Source organism: Thunnus albacares, chromosome 7 (assembly GCF_914725855.1).
Source record: "Thunnus albacares chromosome 7, fThuAlb1.1, whole genome shotgun sequence".
In the NCBI taxonomy this organism is placed as follows: domain Eukaryota; kingdom Metazoa; phylum Chordata; class Actinopteri; order Scombriformes; family Scombridae; genus Thunnus; species Thunnus albacares.
The window spans coordinates 9112446-9132672 of NC_058112.1; the positions used below are offsets into that span (position 1 = coordinate 9112446).

Consider the following 20227-nt stretch of genomic DNA (forward strand, 5'->3'; position numbering starts at 1 on the left):
TCCTCTAGAGACACTTCTTTAGGATCTACTACAGTGGATGTGGTTTTGGATAAAGAGTGTGGATCCTCGCGTTCAGGATTATATGTCAATCTCATGTCTGTGCAAGCAAATATGAGTAAACACTAACCCTCTGGAAGGGCTCTGCTTAAGACCCTGTGACTTACCTACCTCCTTCTATGTTTAAGCTCAGGAGTGTCTTTGTCAGTATTCGGTACTGCATCAATGTTCTGCTGTATAGACAACCAAGGTTGTACTGAACATTTCTTTTCACTCCCCTCTTTCCTTCATCTCCCTATCTTGTGGTATGATAACGATTGATTGCTGTTGGCAAAGAATTGCTCTTACCTCCCCACAAGGTCATCACATATCAAAATAATATTGCCACTGGCTTTGAAAAAGATTAAATCAACAAAGTTAACCGCCTTGGTATCTAAATGTCGTGGTATAGGCTCAGCATGGAATATATGGATGCAGAAACTGTTGCAGGTCAAAGCACAAACCAAGCAAAATTTAAGAAAATCACAGCCTAACTTCAGCATAACAATAGCAAGAGGTCAGCTCAAGACAGATGGAAAGTAGGAATTCTAAGTAGGCTATAAAAAGGAACCACGTAAGCAACCAAACAAACAAACAAACCCCTAACAAAGTCAACATTTGCTGTGGAAGAACAGACAGTGATCAGCTGGGCCACATGTTCACAAGGATTTAATGTCAAACATTATTTTCTTATTAAGCTCACTTAGGGTGAAAATGAATGTTAATGAGATGGAAAATGGAGAGGAAGGGAGAGGGGCATGGGGAGGAGGACAAGGCTTATCAACGCGGTTATGACGAGCTTGGGTCGGGTCGAGAGTGGCGGGGAAGATCTCTAATTGGCTTAGAACGGAGGAAGGATAGAACGTGAAGTGATAAATAACAGTCTTGTTTACACAGGTAGAGGGATGACCCTCAGTAATGCAGGTCATCACAACAATAAGTGTATTGAGTCCTTTGTGCGTGCTTACCTTGGAGATGCTGAGATTTGAGGGAGACAAAAAGCACACAGCTACAAATGGTGCAATGGGCATTACTTTCAAGTTAAAATTTCTTGTCTTTCTTTGTGATTTCCACATACAATAGGCTCTTAACTGCCCCAATAGTCAATCATACTGATAAAACCCAAAGAGTCTTTGGCTACAATGTAATTATTTGAATTACTTTCTTTTATACTGAGATTTATTCTGTGAAATAATAAAAAAATATTCTTAGAGACAGACTAGAATTTCTTCAAAAGTCGTCCTAATCCTGTTTTTGGTGTTGCAGCCTGTGACTTGCAGTAGAAAGCAGGCATCCTCCCTTGTGATGTCCTTTGACAGCAGATCTAAAAAGGCACCATACTTTGCTCCCATATTCTGCCTGTCAAGCCACAGTACACACTGACAAAGGATGGACTGACTAAAAAAACATATAGACCTATCTCAACTCTAGAAAGGCCAAGTTGGAAATTGACAGCTGTTTTGAATTTTAGAATTTCATTCAAAAACTGTACAAAGCTGTTCCCTCAAAAGAGTTTTGTTAGGTTGTCAAACTGCATAAGTAAAGCAAAACAGTTTTAACTATAATTACCCATTTTTGCAAGAGTAGACATCAAACAGTTGCATCCTCTGACAGATCACTCCTTTGTTCATCTGACTCTGACTCTTGACATGAGTTTTACATGTTGTTTTTTTTTTACTTTGTAGAGAGCAGCCTTGGGCTATAGGTATTAAACCTTTGAAAGTTTAATGCATGTAATTTTACTTAAAAAATAAAGTTCTTAAAATTAAATTTTCTCTCAGAGTCCGTCTACAGGATGGATCCTCAGGATGAGGTACTGATGCAGGACTTTTAGTAAGGGCTTTAGTTGATACTGTGCTGTAAAATTTGGAGGACACATTTGCATTGATTTAAATTACTACAAATAGTGAAAATAGTGAGCTCGAGGCAGGGGCCCCTTGGTTTCTGTCAGTTCGCTGCTGTTACAGGGAACTGGTTATCCAGCCTTGAAAGCAAGTAATGTCCAATAATAATACTCACAAATAGTTTGTGATGAAATTCCATTCTATTAGAATTAATAAAGAATCTATATTATAGACTGACACTAACAGAAGTCTGATCTATAATGCAGCAATAGAATGGTGTATAAATAACATAAATACATATACAGAGTGACAGGTGCTACCAGCTGTGGACATTCTGGACAATATAGTTTTCCTTACATGCTACATTCTATTCGAACATACATGAATGATATTAGCATGAATAACATTTGATCGCACAGACTGCATTTCAAGCACGGAAGACACACAATGACACAACCCACGCACATCACAGTGCATCCCAAGAAAACTGTCATTTTATGTGCATTTGAGAGATGACTGTTTCAGCACTAATAAGCTACTCACTGTTGTTTATATAATACCCGGGTCTATAGTTTGAAGGGGGAATGAGGGGTCTGTTGACAGGTTTACTGCTTTTCTCTTCAGTCTCCACCTTCTACCTCCTGCTAATACGCCCCAGTGTTGCTCTAAACATTTCTTCTAAATATAATAGCTAATTTATAATAATCCCCTCTTTACACACAGTACACATACAGTACAAAGATGCTAGTTAAAGCATTTCAGGGCAGGTTCTCGCAGATATGTATTAAAATTCTTAGCCTTTTCATTTTTGCAGACATACGGAACACATAATTCCCACAATTTGCTAATTTGGTGACTTTGCAGGTTTTGATCCGTACACCTTGCGGCATAAGGCTCAGATTTCATGAATGCCTGCACAGTTTTGTTGTTTAATCAAATTTTACAGTCACTGCTCCCCTCTCTATCTGTCCTTTTGGCTCTACCTGCTCTGCTGATGCTATTTTCTTCTGCTAAGGTGTCAGAGGAGGAGGATTTTTTTGATTAATTTGTCAAGTTGCTGAGGTGAAAGAGCAGTGACTAGGTGAAAGCCCAAACGTTTGACCTACAGTTTCTGGTGGTTACTTGTATACTTGTGTATTGTTATGTGTGAATGTATATCTCTGTGCATATCTCTATCTAGATATCTCTATATATCCTACAGGTCCAAACATCGTTCAGTCAAACAAGGTAGCAAATGCTGCTATTTTGGCTCATGTATGTGCAGTAGTGCAGAGTGCTAAAGGGAAGTGTAATATAAATGGGAGGGTGTGGTGATAAATGAATACACTCTCAGCCGGTCACATTGCTGTACCATAAAACTCACATCCACACACTTCAAACAGACATATACCACTGTTTCATATAGCAATCTCACACCCTCCTCATTTACAGTAGGTCTACCTTTATGAGCCTGAGGCCTAAGACAGGTGAAGTCTGTTGTTGTCCAAATCCCACTCCTGTTTTCTGCTTGGCTGGACTGTAATTTCCTGGGCTTTGGAGAGCAGGATACGCTGCCCTGCACACAGGAAAACAGGCCTGATGTGCACTTAGTCCCTGTATGTGGGCAAGAGATAAAGGGCAAACACACACACACATACACACACACATTACCATCAGCACTAACACGACCACTGCCTGCTCCTTGTGAGCAAACAAAACTCTAGCCACCATGATAGCTCTTACCTTTAAGAAATATAACCACAACACAGGGGTCACACACCATTGCCTCCTCTGATAATGCCTGTGGTCTATAGCTAATTTGTTATTTCACAGGCATAATTGTCTAGTTAAATATGTTTGCGAGGCTTTATCCTCAGACACACATACAGTATACAGGATGTCCATTATGCATCTGTTGTTTGGTTTCTAGAACAGCTAATAAATTTATTATTAAGACATCTTCAAGTGTAAGCAATAACTCGATGAAAGAAACTTTCTTTGAAGTTCTTTTTGCAGTGCAGTTCAGAGAGATTTTCCGCAAAGTTTTAACATTTCTTCCTGTTTTTAAGCCTTCCTTCAGGTCAGGATCATTCAGCTCTGAGAGTTGTGTCACTATCCTGCTGTCCTTCCAGAAACCCCCTTAAACCCCTGCAGACACACTGCTGTGCCCCTACTCCCAGATAACCTGATTAAACAGTGAATGCCCTGTTGCTCAGCCTCAGGCATTACTGCTACTAATTCAGCCTGTCCGCCGCCTGCCGAGGCACATGGCACAACCACTAATGCACTCAGCCTTCGTACCAGGGCAGCTCCGCTTTCAACTGTAGAGACCAGAGACAGAAACACTCCCCGAATTATCTACTAAAATGGCTGACATTGACCACAAAAGGCGGGGAATGGACTGAAATGGGGTGTAATATGTGACACTTTGTAGATCAAACTATTTTAAAAATAAAAGATATAGGCTAGTATTAATTAGGGATGTGGCTGTGACGATTAGGTTTTTTTTTTACCCAGGTTTGAGTTCCTTAATATCGGGTGTCTAGAGATACCCAGTCCGACATAACACTTGTATTTACCTAAATGACACAGCTGCCCAGTGCACACTCAAGCTGCACAAACATGCACTTTGTGCCAAACATGCTCACTATACATAGAAGAATGATAATATGCATAGCAGCAGAGATTTATAATACTGTTTAAACATGTGGCACATTGAAATAATGTGTAGCCTACTCAGTTTGGCACACCTTATTGTTCACCAGCTACTTGATCCAAATACTAAAAGTTCCTGGTTCAAAACCATTAAGTTAAATTATTCATCTGACATAAATTAAAGTTAAACTGGGAGAATTTGATCCCTGAAATTGAAAAGATGTGATTGTAGAGAGTGTTTTTAGCGGAGAAGACTCTGTTGGTGTCATTGGACCTACAAAAACAGTCCACTCACAGTTGAAAAGTGGTTAGAGAGGTTACAGAGTGGAGTTTTTTTCCTCACAATCAATCTCTGGCCGAGTATAGACACCAGCTTGTAGAGAGCACACAAACCCAACAACAGCCCAATTTAATTTTGTTCGGTCATCAAGTTACTCACGGAATTAACTTCAATTAGTGACTGCTGATATATGACCTGCCGCCGGTGACGGTTGTCATTTGAACAACGAAAGCGCTGGCTAAAAATGAGAAGCTACTACTCGAATGCTTTGCACATTGTTCTTTGCTAATAAAAGAGAGAAGAGATCAAAAAAGTGTCTGAAGTGTCAGAACACTTGGGATCTATTTTTCTTTGCATATTATCACTCAATGCCACAGAAGCACATTCCTCTAGAGGCTCAATAGATGTTGGTCGTGGCATTATTTTCAACATGGCTTTGCAAAAAGATATGAAGAGTCTTGTTTAAAGAGAAATAATAAACAAATCAAAGAAGTAGCAGAGACAGTAGTAGACAGGTAAGCCAAGTTTTCCACCGGCCCTCCACACAGTACCCTCAGTGCCAGACAAAAGGAGATTGAATTATACCTTTTGAGAGGAGGGGGGCTATTTTGTACCATGATACACCAGGGAGAGCCTTTGTGACTCTTTCACCGCCTTTCAGAAGCAGGATTATTTTTTATCTTGCCAGACGGCCAGCTGAATGAAAGATCTTTTCTATCATTTTCTATCTTCTCTATACTTTTAACTCCCCCACTCTTTTTCACCTTCCATCTTTCGTTCAATCTCTCTCCCTCCAAAGACCATCTATTTATATCTTCTTTGACATTCCAAGGGCTTCTTTTCTTTTGATGTAATGAGTAACATTTGAGATCAGTGACTCTGAAATAAGAGACCGAAAAGAAATCGACACAAAAAACAATCCGATATTCTAAACGCAGATGTATTTGCCAATGAGCACATTAACATTCTCTAAATAATTTAGCTTTTCTGAGATATCCCTACTGATAGCAGCTAGTCATAGGGGTTAAAATCACTAACACCAGCTTTATAAGCACACTACAAATCAGACCACCAAGGCATACACATTTCCATTTAAAGATTTAGGGCTGTAGATGTAACGGGGGATTATATTTGCCTCAGAGTTTATAATGGCCCCGTTAAGTTTGTTTCATATGGCTGATAATAGTGACAGCCTACAGTCTCTGCTTTGTGTTGTGATGATGATGGTGGACTAACGGCTGACGGTTAGTAACGTCAGTTGACTCCAACGAAGAAACCCAGACAGCTCCGATGTCAATTCAGTGATGTCTGTTTATTGCTTACAAGCACTTTGGGATCTGGAGGATACAAGCCTGGTCTCAGTAAAACTATTTAACATAAATAAAATCATAATCAAAGGAAACTTACAATACTAATAAATGATTTCTGTGATGAAGCTTAATAACCGTTAAATAACAAATTACAGGGCCAACGGTCTAACCTTGACCAGGATCAAAAACTCACTATATTACAGATTACACAAAGACACTATTCATACAGATGAATCAGTTCACATAGATAATCACTCTGAATGTCAACATGATTATAATTAGTAATAAAGTCTATCTCAGGTCAGCTATACATTATTATTTACAGGTTTCCATTTAATAGTCACGCACTCACCTGGGGGATACAAGCCCGGTCTGACTTGTTCCCCCGGTGATGGGCTTTATAGCTGTGTTACCTTGGATACTATGTAGCCAAGTATTAAATATTAAATATAAGATAACAGCATAAAATGACCATTTAAAGCACAATTAATGTATTTAATGTAACATGCAAGAGGCATATGTTACATAGACATACATGTAGATTATATGCAAGACTATGCTGATATTTCATTTTCAATAAGAATCTCCATTAATGTAAAATTTTGACTGTAGGATAGGCTTTATGAATGTCTTAGCACCCAGCCTGCAGAGTACTGGGGATCTTACTGGGATCATATTAGACTGTATTAGACTAAATTATATGGTTGGGTGTATCAAATCAAAACAAATTACATCCTGAGTTTGACAAACATTTTATCCACTGAAAACAAACACAAAATGCCTCAGAAAAGCCCTGATGTTGTAAATGATGGGTATATTATAGTACCAGGAGTTTTTAGTTTAACTGACTTTGATGGTATGAAGTTGTGGTCTCACTTTGCAGAAAAATGTGCCCTTCAGCAGGAAACTCTCACCCATTCCCTGCTGATCTCCCCGTGTCTCTTAGAGAGCTATGATGCTATCGTGAGAGCTTGAAAACAAACACACTTAGCAGCTGTGCTTCTTTCTCGACAGCCTGCTTCCTTGGCTTACTTTCAGTGGTATAGATTTATTCAAGTGTTTGAAGGTAGATGCAGCAGATGTGAACAGGACCGATGGATCAACTGGGTACACCAACCCAGTGGGTGTATGTAAGGTCAATTCATTCTTTCTGCGTTGGCGTGGCCGCAAGGGTCCACGTGGCACCTCTGCGGACATCTACGCGCACAGCCCAACATTTGTGATAACGAGGATTGTATGCATAGCAAGTATGTCAACTGCACATGTGCTAGAAAAGCAAACTTAGGTTATTTGCATAACCCCTCCATAACATGAATGAAGAGAACAGGAATGCCTGTCTCATCTACTTTATGAATGTGCTGTATTCCTATCCTCATTAAGCTGTCATTTTTCTTTTTTCGACTTTTTCTTTTTGTTCAGCTACATACAGAAACTCCTCAGCTGCATTCAGACTGTAAAACAGCCCTGTGTAAAACAATACAAGGGGCTGTGTTGGTGTGGGCGTGATGTTTAAAGTGCTGGTGAGACAGTGAAATATGATCCAGCAAGTCCGGTTGGAGTTACAGATTATTGCGTTTAAAGACTGATCAGAAAAACACAGCACAGCAGTTTGTAATACTCATGGTCCGCATGCAAGTCTGCAGCTGTCCGAAGAACACAGAATGTATGAAAAGGCCTTAAGGGAAGCTGATGCCTCAAGGTCTCAGCTTTGAGAAGAATAGAAGGGAAAAGTGAAATTCTTTTGGGAAAGTGGAAAAAAAACATCTCTCTGTTGTTATCACACCCTGCTGTACTGGAGGAGAAGGTGTATGTAAATTAAAAAGAAGACTGAAAGTGAAACGTGCCATCTTCCAAAAGCATGTGGTGTATTTTAAGATCTTGCAACATAAAAAATCCAACTACAGTAAGGCTGCAACTAATGATTGTTTTCATAATTGACTGATCTGAACTTATTTTCCAGAATAATCTATGAATTGGTTGGTCTATAAAATATAAGAAAATATTGAAAAACACCCATAGAGCCCAAGCCCAATCTTCCAGTGTTTTCTTTCTTCTGATGAACAGTCAAAAAATCCAGTGATATTCAATTTACAGCAATATAAATCAGCAAATCCTCCCATTTTAGAGGCTGGAACCAGAGTATGTTTGGCATTAGTTTCCAGTTCATCTTATAATTGATTAATCAACAATATCGATGATCTTTCAGCTGTAATTTGTATGTTTAACTTAGTGACACTCCCTACATCCCACCGTGCCCTGCCCCACCCTCAGTTTCCTATTCTAACTTAAGCTGACCAATCAAACTCAGCTTGCTGGAGCTACACAGTAGGGATGTGCAGAGAGCCCAGTATTTGTATTTGTATCTGTATTTGTTGAGGCAGCATAATTATTTGTATTTGTATTTGTATTCGAATAAAATTGGAAAGCTTAAAAATCCTGTTTTTGTATTTATTACACTTTTAATTTTAGAAAGTTAAAGTGTTACAATAAGTGTTCATGAATAAACTACCTTATGAAGGAGGTCCCCACACCAGGTCTCGAACTGTAGTCTCCCAGATCAAAGATGACTGCACTGACTACTGAGCTAAAACTTTACTCATCGACTCATTGCAGACAGACCTCTACCTATTTATACACCCGTAACACAGAGACAGCACACCATGTAACATGTAGAAGAACTTCAAAGGTGATTCTTGCTTTACACCTTTCATTTATTGCCTAATTTTTACAACCTAACTTTGTGGAAAGGAGAAGAGGAACAACAGGTTATGGAGAGTCCATTTGGGACTTACCCCTGATAGATGTAACAGTGGAGCAGAGGAGAGAGACCGAGATAACGATGTAACCGACCTGCAAACTGATATTTGACGGTTCTTTTTTCTTCCCAAAAACAAATAATTTTTAAAATATTTGTATGAAACAAATATTCGTATAAAACCCACTATTTGTGCTTTGCCGAATAATGTACACACCTACTACACAGTAAACAATTCAGCAAGTTTTCACTGTGATCAGATTATGCCCCACTTGCTGTGTCCAAGGGAGAGCATTGAGGAGGGTTTAAGGGAGGGAAAGCTCTCCCTCCTGGGGACTGTCTGAACTGTGTTAGGGCAGGACCAGGGTTTTGCAGGGTGGAGCACAGCGTGCTGAGCACAGCCTGCTGATAAAAGCTGAGCCACAGGACTGTTTAGGAGGTGCTGGGTACTATTCACCTTGGAGCTACCGCAGAGCAGTTTCACTGGGATCTTAAGAAAACGGCAGGCGGGCAGGGCCCCTTTGAATTCACCTCCCCAGCAAAGGGAGGACTACTTGAATGGCTCAGGAGGAGATGAATGCTGAGTGAATGTGAAATGAGGCGATAGCAGTGGAAGGCAACTGAGACGCTTCCATATGCATGACTCTGCCCCTTTTCACCAAGCACTTCCTTTTCACTCTTCCTATTCTTGTCTGTGTTTAAGGCTGTGATAAAGCTGCCCCAGCTCAGCTACCTTTTCCGTTAGCCCACTTCTGCCACAATAAGCCAAGTGCCCAATTGACTGGGGCTTCAGCTCACACTCCTGCCTATATCCCTCCCCTGTAATCAACCTAGCTTCTCATCTGGTCACAAAGGCCTTTCAAGACTCAAAGATAGGAAGTATCCTTGGAGACAGAGAAGAAGAGAGGAGAAGAAATGTAAAAAATGACGAAATGTTAGGTTTTATTAAAAATTTAAATTGAAACAAGCCAAAGGATTCATATTCAGTTGCTTTAATTTACTCTTGTCTACATTTATCAGCATTATTGTGTGTGTGTATTCTGTCTCTTGCTAAATGAGAGCAGCATTTTTTTTTTTATATCACTGATTGCTGTGTTGAACATGAATAGCTCTGAATCCTTTCAGTGCCGAAGAGGATCAAGCCACAGTCCTACACCAAGGTTGTATTTGTATTTTTTAAAAAGGAAATGATATGACGGTGCCGCAGTAGTTCACCTGGTAGAGCATGTACAACGCATCAAGGCTGAGTCCGTAGCACAGCGGCTTGGGCTTGAATCCAGCCAGGGCCCCTTGCTGCATGTCATCCCCTCTCTCTCCCCTGCCCTTCTGATCTCTCTCAACTATCTTTATAAAAAAATGCCAATGTAAAAAAAACCCATCACTTTGTGCGGACTGAACTGGCTGTGGTGATATAGCCTCTCTCTCTGTCAGTATTATCTAGTAATCTTAAAAAAAGGAAATAATGTAATATGAGATTTTCTTTGTTCGACTTTTTCTTGTTGTGCAACATACAGAAACTCCTCAGCTGCATTCAGACTGAAAACAGCCCTGTGTAAAACAATACAAGGGGCTGTGTTGGTGTGTTGTTTAAAGTGCTGGTGAGACAGTGAAATATGATCCAGCAAGTCCGGTTGGTGTAACAGATTATTACGTTTAAAGGCTGATCAGAAAAACACTACATAGCAGTTTGTAATACTCACAGAGTGGATTTTACAACTCTGGAAAATTATCACACTGCAAACTTATTTACTAGTGCTCATGTGTGGAATGTGTCTGTGTCTGCAGATGTCTGAAAATAGTATGAATGCAACAGCATCCATGGTTTGTGTGCAAGTCTGCAGCTGTCCATAGAACGCAGAATGTATGAAAAGGCCTTAAGGGAAGCTGATGCCTCAAGGTCTCAGCTTTGAGAGGAATAGAAGGGAAAAGTGAAAATCTTTTGGGAAAGAGGAAAAAACATCTCTCTGTTGTTATCACACCCTGCTGTACTGTAGGAGAAGGTGTATGGAAATCGAAAAGAAGACTGAAAGGCTTTTCTTCACTAGTATAAGTGAAACGTGCCACCTTCAAAAGCATGTGGTGTATTTTAAGATCTTACAACATAAAAAATCCATCTACAATATGGCTGCAACTACTGATTATTTTCATAATTGACTGATCTGAACTTATTTTCTAGAAAAGATGATGAATCAGTTGGTGTAAAAAAAATAATGTAATATGAGGTTTGGCGTTGTATATGTAAATAGTAATTGTCAATTAGCTTTACACAGATGAAGAAAACCTTTTGTAGCAAAGGCAATAGATGACATTCATAATGTACAACCAATTTGGAATAAATTAACCATGATTTACTCATGACAAATAATTATGAGTACCACTGAAATAACAAACCTTCCTAGAAAGGCCTTAAAACAAATGGAGACCCCTACACCATGGAAACACAGCGAGGTCTCAGTGTGATTATGACCTCAGTTCTGAGAGAAAATAGCTTTGCTTCAGCTTCTCTGACACAGTCTCAGGACAAAGAGAGATAGAAAGAGGGAAGTGAGAGGAAAGAGAGATGCTCACTGAAACCCTGTAACGTTAACAGACAGATCTCCACTCTAAAGGCTGGGGCAGGTCAGCCAATAAACACCGAGGTAATGGTCACAGAGTTGATCATCTTCACTGTGACTGACTGCCGCTGATCTGGCACGAGCAAGGCCCATCTTCTCCAATTCTCCTTGCCTTTAATGAGTCATTTTCCTCCAAATGAAATCATCGCCGTCTCTTGCACACATATAGATGCTGATTTTCAACTTGAGAAAATATTTTGCTATGATCTATGATGGAGACAAAATAGCCTAATCATTTTATTAACAGGCGAGTGTGAGGAATGCAATGCCTCAGGTCTCGCTTAAACCTCCCCTTCAAGCAACTTCACCCCACTCCAGACACACACACACACACACACACACACACACACACACACACACACACACACACACACACACACTGTCTGTCATCCTGACTGGCTGCCTCACAAATGTAATGGGTCATTTTCCTTACACATTTCAGCAGAAAGACAATAACTTTATAAAATCAAATTTGAATTAGATTTAAAGCATATAAGTGTGATTTATATGTGTTATATATGGTGGGAATCATCCCTTTGTTGAGTTTAACTGTTGGCAGTTTCCTTGAGATTGAAGTGACTGATGAGGATATTGTGTATAGTATGTGCAGTATAACGTATACATAGTACAGTATACGCTGCAGGCTGATTGGGTCTCAGAAGACCTTATTTCACATATTCCCACATGCTAATAGAAAGTGCCCACATACATACTGAAAAACATGTATTCACTTTCACCCGTTTTATGTCTGTCAGGCACAGACAAAATCATGCATATTCTCTCTGCAGTCTTTCAATATGCAAAGATCACTGTAAAAGGAGAGGAAGGGTGCATACTGTAGGTGAGGATTTGCACAAGCCTCCAATCAATGAGGACCACTGAGGATTCATTTCCTTAAAAAAGAGCTTTTAGAGAAGACTCATCACTATAAAGTACAAAAGTGTCAGTGCCAAGGTGAGTGTACAGTGAGAAAGGTACTGCACTTTGTACAAGTTATATTTGATGAATTTTCCCATTGTTACAAGGACATTTATTTAACCACACTCCATATTTCACATACAGTACAGTAGGGGTGTGCCAGAATACAAATACGTTATTTGGCAAAGTACAAATAGTGTTATTTGTTTCATACAAATATTTTTTTAATTATTTGTTTTTGGGAAGAAAAAAAAAATCATGTCAAATACCAGCACGCAGGTCAGTTACACTGCTATCTCAGTCTCTCTCCTCTGCTCTACTGTTACGTCTATCAGCAGGTCTCATGAAGGGAGTCACATCCACCTGCTACATGACGCACATTTTCTCATTTGGACATCACTCCCAGAGTTGTTGGTGTTCCCCAGAGATAAAGCTGAGCTACTGACACATGCAAAGTGTTCCCAAGGGACTCTCCATAATCTGTTGTTCCCCTTTTCCTTTCCAAAAAATTGGCAATAAATGAAAAGTGCAAAGCAATCATCACCTTTGAAGTTCCTCTCTACACATTATACAGTGTGCTGTCTCTGTGTTATGGGTGTATAAATAAGTAGAGGTGTGTCTGCAATGAGGCGATGATTAAAGTTTTAGCTCAGTAGTCAGCACAGTCGTCTATGATCTGGGAGACTCCAGTTCAAGACCCGGTGTGGGGACCTCCTTCATAAGGTAGTTTATTCATGAATACTTATTGTAACACTTTAATTTTCTAAAATTAAAAGCGTAATAAAAACATAAACAGGATTTTTGAGCCTTTAAGCCTAAAGGATACAAATACAAATACTGGTCTACTGTACAGCCTGCAGAGTTCTTGATAAAAAATTGTTGTTTTGAGACAAAGTATAAAAAAATCTGTGATAGTAATTCATCACCACTTGCATATGCTTCAGGCAGAACTTCAGACTCTCTTTTTGGTTTTCTGATGTACTCAATGTCAAAACAACAAGCTGAGGCTCCAAAAAACCCCATGGTTTATCAGAAATTAAGTTGAAATAATTAAAGCTGGCGGTCATAACATTAAACTATAGGATTATTACATTATCTGGTAGAATCCAGCCCAGTCTTCCAACGCCTCTTCTCACTTCACAACTATTACATTTAATAAAGAGCTGTTATTTTTTCCTAGAAAATGTTTAACTTAATTTCTTTATTTCTTTATTTCAGAGAACTCAGTGATGCTGTCTCGCCATCATACATTGTGAGACATTACTGTCCACCAACACCACACTCAAAACTCAAGCCAATTTACTGTCCATACTAGTATTTTTTAGTTAATTAATTATTTCACTTTGTCATTGTAAATGCGCTGCACACTCAAAACCAGTCTAGAACATGTACTGTATTATAGTATGGAGCTGTGACATATCTGAGATGCGTGCATGTCCTACTGAACAGCTCAAAGAAATTCATGCAAATCAAAGCTCTTCATGGCAGGCTTTGTTTGAAAGATCACACCATTTTCTTTGCTCCGAGACGATATGTGTTTGATTATGAATTCCCTCCAGCTGCCAAACAGGTTATTGCTGTGTTGTTGGTGTGATCCTCCATTCAAATGATCTGATACTAGGCACCTCACAGCTAATGTTCTCATTACAGCTCAGACATGCTGAGAAGAAAAGGGGGAGTGTGTTAAAGCGTATGTGCGTGTGTGTGTGTGAGCGAACGAAGTCATGCGTGCATTTACTTGTTGGCATAGGACAGTGATTCTTTTGCCATGTAGATCCCTGTACACCCGTTTCAGCAGTGTAATGATATAGCGTGTGTGATGCTGTGTGTGTGTGTGTGTGCTTGAGCTGCAGAGTAGATAGGATGACAATACTATGCTGGGTAGAGAACACCATTAGTTGAGAATCAGCAGTTGTGCAGGATGGAGATGGAGGGGAAATGGTCCCTCTCATGAAAAGCCTCCTATGGTATATTCTCAAGGCACTGAGAGGGAGAGAGAGAGAGACTAGAGATTCAGGAAAGAGAGAGAAGGAGGATGAGATGATATATGAAACCATTAGGTCCCTAACCCCTAAAACACTTAGTTCAGCTGCATGTATGCCATTACACTATATGCTCCAGGCTCCATGGTGACAGAGAGGACAAAGGGAGAGGAAGACAGAGGAGTGCGACAGAGGGAGTGGAGTGGCATGACCCATGTGATATAGAGAGGTTGCTTGATGTCATGCATTACTGATAGGTGATGTAATGTGATGCTATAGATAAAGGAGGACCCGCTCCTGCACACTCTCTCTTTCTCTGATAAATCTCCACAGCTCTGCTCCAGCGCTAATAAAGGAAGCGAAGTGATCTCTTTAACCACAGATTAAGATTGAAATAGAGGTAATGCCATTACATATGGTATCTTTATAGGATCGCTGACTTCATAGGGTGCAGCCGCAACTGCAGATAGGATTTCTAGTGGCACTCATGCTTAAATTATATCAAAAGTGATCCTAATGCTGCAATCAGCATTAGAAACATACAGCTAATTATGTGTTGAGTCACTAGCACTCTGACATAATGTACAGCATACATAGTAGTTTTGGTAGTTCTGCCATTTATGCATACTGCACAGTAGGTGTGTTGATTTTTCCAGTCTGTAGCCTCTATTAAGTCATTATACTCAAATGTGCTACATACTGTATAGCACTTTAAAATCAATACTGCATACTTTCTGAGACATTCATGTGGATAATTACAGTAAACAAAAGAGACCACTGCTGGGAAAACCTCTCTTAATAAACAAAATAAAGCCAACCAGTCATGTCAGCTATGGTTTCCTTTTTTTTATGGTAATCACACTAAGCCTTCCCAATTAATTTGATAATGGTACTTTTAATGAGGCTACATGTAGCACATTAAAGGAAAAGCTTTCCTGTTTTCCTGTGAGGTGAATAATGTGTTAATTCGGAATGCTACTTGTATTTATGAATACAGGCAGCAAAAACTGTGTGAGTGCTGTGTGTGTTTTTTTTTTTTTTTTACACTGACCGGTTACATGCCCCTAGCAAGTGAAGCTTGCCAACAAGAGTATTTTTCTGGAAATTGTGTTGGAAGAAGTCATTCTTTTCCTCATTTCTCTTAGCTTGCCTGACAAAAGTGCCACAATACTGGATTTACTATTAGAACCTTAAAAGGCTGTGACTCACTGAGAACATTTAATTTGTGACCTTTAAAATCAAAGAAATCCATTTATCAGTCCAGCAATGTAATCTTAAATTATGTCTTTATATAATATATATATAAATTCTATTTATATTATTAGTTGTGAGTTGCACCTGTAAGCTAAATTTGAAATTGTCTTGTAGGTTGAACTTAAAAAAAAAGAAAAAAAAGATGACCTATTACTTGGATTGGATGAATTTAAGAATCACCTGTTAATTATTTCTGTGATATGAAAATATCATAATTACTGAAATGTATTTTTATTTATGTTTGAAAATTTGCCAGTAATATTCTGACAACATTAATTGATGTCTCTGAGACAAATGCAACTCATTTAAAATTGTATTTATTCATTGACTTGCATATTTACCCTCCATGGTCCATGGTGAGACCCAACTTCAAGGCTGTGATTTGTCTTGTTTAAGTGTAAGACAAGTAGAGAGCATTATAATAAAGCAGAGAAAGAGATCGGCTGACTAAACAGGACAGCCCCATTCTGGATTAATAGCTGCTTGTTAGCTGAATGGATATTGTGCATATTTTAACTGTACTCTGCTAAGCTGGCATAGTCCCTAGGTGAACCTTGGGGATGACTAGCAATACTGCAGAGTAAGGAGAAGCTGAATGCATAAATATGTGATGTGGGCCAATGGAGGAGTCTGCAGTGGAGGAGCAGACAAGGTGGAGGAGGCAGAGAGGAAGTGGAGGAGAGGGCTCGAGTGAAAGGTTTTATCTGTATTATCTGTAAGTGCCTGTAAAAGAATCTGAAGAGTCACAGTGCAATACTTTTTTCAAGTTTAAGGAGAAGCAAGAAATTGTTATAAAATATATATAAGAAGGACTGAAGTGGGTGACAGAAGAAAGGATGAAGGGAGTTTAAAAAATGAGTCCTCAGTTACTCATAGCCATTCAAGAACAAATCATTTCCTCACTGTAATCCAGGGCGATTGCCAACTACTGGTAACAAAAATAGACTAATAGCAGCTGTGTTCATCTGACAAATGTTGAAAATTCAGCTATTAAGCATCACCATTATGATACAGTGCTACCACTGATGCAGTAGCCTCTTATAGTGTTATGGAGATTACTATAAATATAAGTTACCACCTGAACACCATCATAATTGAGGAAAATGAACTCTTGTATCTTTTCATCCACACAGCTGGAAGTATCAACCACAGACTTCGCTGGAAACCTTGTCGAGGGACCGGCCTTACTATTGATCACTGTCATCGACCAGAACGACAACCGGCCCATCTTCAAAGAAACACGTTATGCAGGAGAGGTGCTCGAGGGATCCCCTACAGGTAGGTGACACTGTTATATTGAAGGACTTTGGAGAGTACTGGGCTCTTATTGGATTTAGTTTGACAGCAATATCACACAGACACTATAATTGCTACACTCGAGACGTCCCCTTATCTGAGGCTAGGTGCGGTTGTGTTTATGAAGTTTATGTTTACATCCTTAGCTGTATGTGTGTGTTCTGTGGTGATAGGGTTGAAAGGGCATTGCATATGCCTAAATAATAAAACATAGAGAGAGACATCTTTCATGTGAGAGCTCAACTTGTTAATGCAATTGTCCCGCAACGCAGAATTGTAAACGGACACATAGATCTCATGAGCTACATTACATCTTAAAGGGGAAGTCCCACCAACTTTTATGGCTGCAGAAGGAGATGCGTGAAATCTGGGGGGGGGGGGGGGGGGGGGGGGGGGGGTGGAGTTAGAAAGAATTGAGGTTATCACACCTCTCTCACTCGCTCCTTATCTCTGCTTGAGGCTAGCGGCTCAAGGCTACATTAGCTGCCACGAGCACACAGTAACACACCCAAATCTCCAAACAGCTGTTAGTGCTTGAGTTGTATTGTGAGTAATGCATGCAGCAATTTTTGACAAGGAATAAGAATGTATGGGAAAAAGGAAGATATCTCTAGTTCTGCTGTATTGATTTAAATTTTTTTAAACTGTCCATCGTGAGTCAGACAGTGTTATAGAAGTGCAATAATAAACTGGTGGAGTTTCTTCACTTAAGGCTGGAGTATTATTGCCTAGCTTTACTCTAATGGCACTTGTATGCTGACAAGTTGCTTCCTTCAAAGAGCCATCCTAAAGTTTAAGGTTTTATATTAGATTTAACTTGTACGTGTAGGTTATGCCAGTAATTAATTCTTAAGACTTGATAATCACAATCTATTGTAATGTTTATTACATGTGATTCTGATGACAACAATATCTTTTAAAAATATCATTTTAATTTACCTTTGAAAATGAAAGTAACACTAGTTCTGTGTAAGGTTAAGCATATTGCTTTAGAATTTAAGCAAGGTCTGATTTTGGAAACCCCTCTGGTACAGCACACTACATTTAGCTGGCAGCTGTAGATATTAATCACTTTGTAGTTTCAGATTTTACATACAAAACACATGATCAACAAATAAAACAGGATACATTGTTATAGAACTACCAAACAGTATAAATATAAAGTAGTTCCAATCAACCCCACCTCATGCAGCTACAACTTCAAAAAGTTGCTTGATTATCAATGCATCAACAATTACATTCAATAATATACTTCATAGTAAAAATAACTTAATAACTGTGCTTTTGCATAGGTACAATTTTGAATGCAGGACTTTTACTTGTAACAGTACTTTTACATTGTGGTATTGCTTCTTTTACTTTTTCTTTTTTTCCAACCAGGGCTACTTGTACCCCAGGGGGTACAAAAACTGAAATAACAATTCGATTAATGAAAAATATTTCCACATATTGAATTAGCTGTAACACCTGAACACCACATGTTGCTATTGAGAGTGCATGGAAACTAATTACCGAGCAAGCAGAGAGGTTGAAATGGTTAGCTACAAGTAACGGATGCATCTGTATCCTCATCGACTCTGCACACAGAGCAATCCCAGGTGTAACAGTATGGACTGAAATTAAAGACACTGCAAAACACCCATGTTTCCAAATGGTTGAAGTAAAGGATGAACAGTTTACAGAAATAAGTGACATCTGTAGTATCAAAATAGACAGTGGTAGAAAAAGAAATGCCCCCATCCATCCTGGGAAGGATCTTAAATCCTTAAAAACTAGGCTATAACAATTTTAACTGGGATTTTTCTACCCACTAAACCTTATGACATCAGAATAACTTGAAAGATGCTACACCCACACACAGTTATTACATGAAGTGGCTAAATATACCTTTATATGGCATTGTATGACATTATATAGCATATATATTATATAGCATCGCACTCTATTTACCCCTCTGCTATGCTGCAGCAACACCTTCACTGAAATGCCATACCTCTGATGCTGTAGGAAGGAGAGAAATGCAGTTTGTCAAACTGTTAACACCTCATTGTCATTCAGCTGTAGTAAAAACATGTCTGATAGAACCAGTATAATCTGATTATGTTATGTATGTCGAGATGAGGCAGATGGGATCCTTGAGTCTGAATCCAGTAAATACAGATTTAACAGTGCGAATACCTGGTGGTTTGATTGCAAGGCCCTGTAATCACATATCACACCATCCCAGCATTCAGCAAGGCATCCTCAGCATGTCTGAACTTCAAGCGTGTGTGGTATCACTACTGTTACTACAATCTAATCCTGAAGATTCTGTCGCTTCGCTGGATGGCTGATTTGGTGTTATTTCTGAAATTTCAATCTTTGTTGTGGCCACAAGTTTGGGTTGTACCTGACGAAATTGTAGGGGACGAGAAGACACACAGATTCAAAAGACAACCTCTCTCGCCCGATGGTGTAGGCATCTAGTCACCAGCCATCATTGCAAGATACACAGTTGGTTTAATCAGTGGTAGAAACAACCAAAACTTATACAAAAAAAAAAAAAAATTGTAACAAAAACATATTTTCTCAATAAATACTTTCTTCCTGCATTAAAATCATATAGTAGATCAGTATGAGTAGGAGTGACTCATTTTATTCTGTTGACTTACTGTATGTCTTTCTGTCTATGTGTGGAAATATATCATTTTATATAACGTTTGAGAAAATTAGAAAGCAAACTCTACAGTTGTAGAGGTTTTTTTTGACAACTTCCAGTCTACCTCATTCTGATGAACAGTGTGTACTGACAGATTTCTGCTCTGTTGACTTAGTGGTAGGAAACTCTGCTTTATTGCCCTCCATCCTAACATCTTATGGTCAAGTGTTGCCATGGGATAACATACCTCAAAATGAATCATTTCAATAGTGTGGCTGGCAGGGGAAATAGAAGAATTACCTATATGGCAGGCTTTGAGAATACTCTTCACATGTGGCTTCTTCTGTAAATCTTCACATGCCTTTGTCACCACGTCATAGAGCCCTTTTCTGGTTCTCTGAGTAGTTGTCACTGCTATCACAGTTTTTTTTTTAAAGGTGACACTTGTGCCCTCACCCAGATTGAATATAAATAAATGCTGTCTGAATGTACAGTAATTCTATTTTAGGAAAGTTCTACTTCCACCTTTACACAAGTTGATTGTTTGTGCCTTAGCACAATTTACAGTCTTGATTATACAGTCGTTAAAGCATTTTAACATAAATTAGAAATGATTTTTATGTATATACAGCTGTGGTGTGAATGTGTGTCGACCACCATACAAA

At 39.1% G+C, this 20227-nt stretch overlaps 1 protein-coding gene across 5 annotated transcripts in view; it reads left to right on the top strand.

Annotated features, from left to right (window-relative positions):
* The window catches only part of cdh13 (cadherin 13, H-cadherin (heart)), a 356911-nt gene that overhangs the window by 167573 nt on the left and 169111 nt on the right, over nucleotides 1–20227 (top strand). For all 5 annotated transcript variants that reach the window (XM_044356226.1, XM_044356225.1, XM_044356227.1 and 2 more), the window contains one exon: nucleotides 16762–16906. In XM_044356226.1, coding sequence (XP_044212161.1) covers nucleotides 16762–16906 — 145 coding nt within the window. The remainder of the gene's footprint in view (nucleotides 1–16761; nucleotides 16907–20227) is intronic.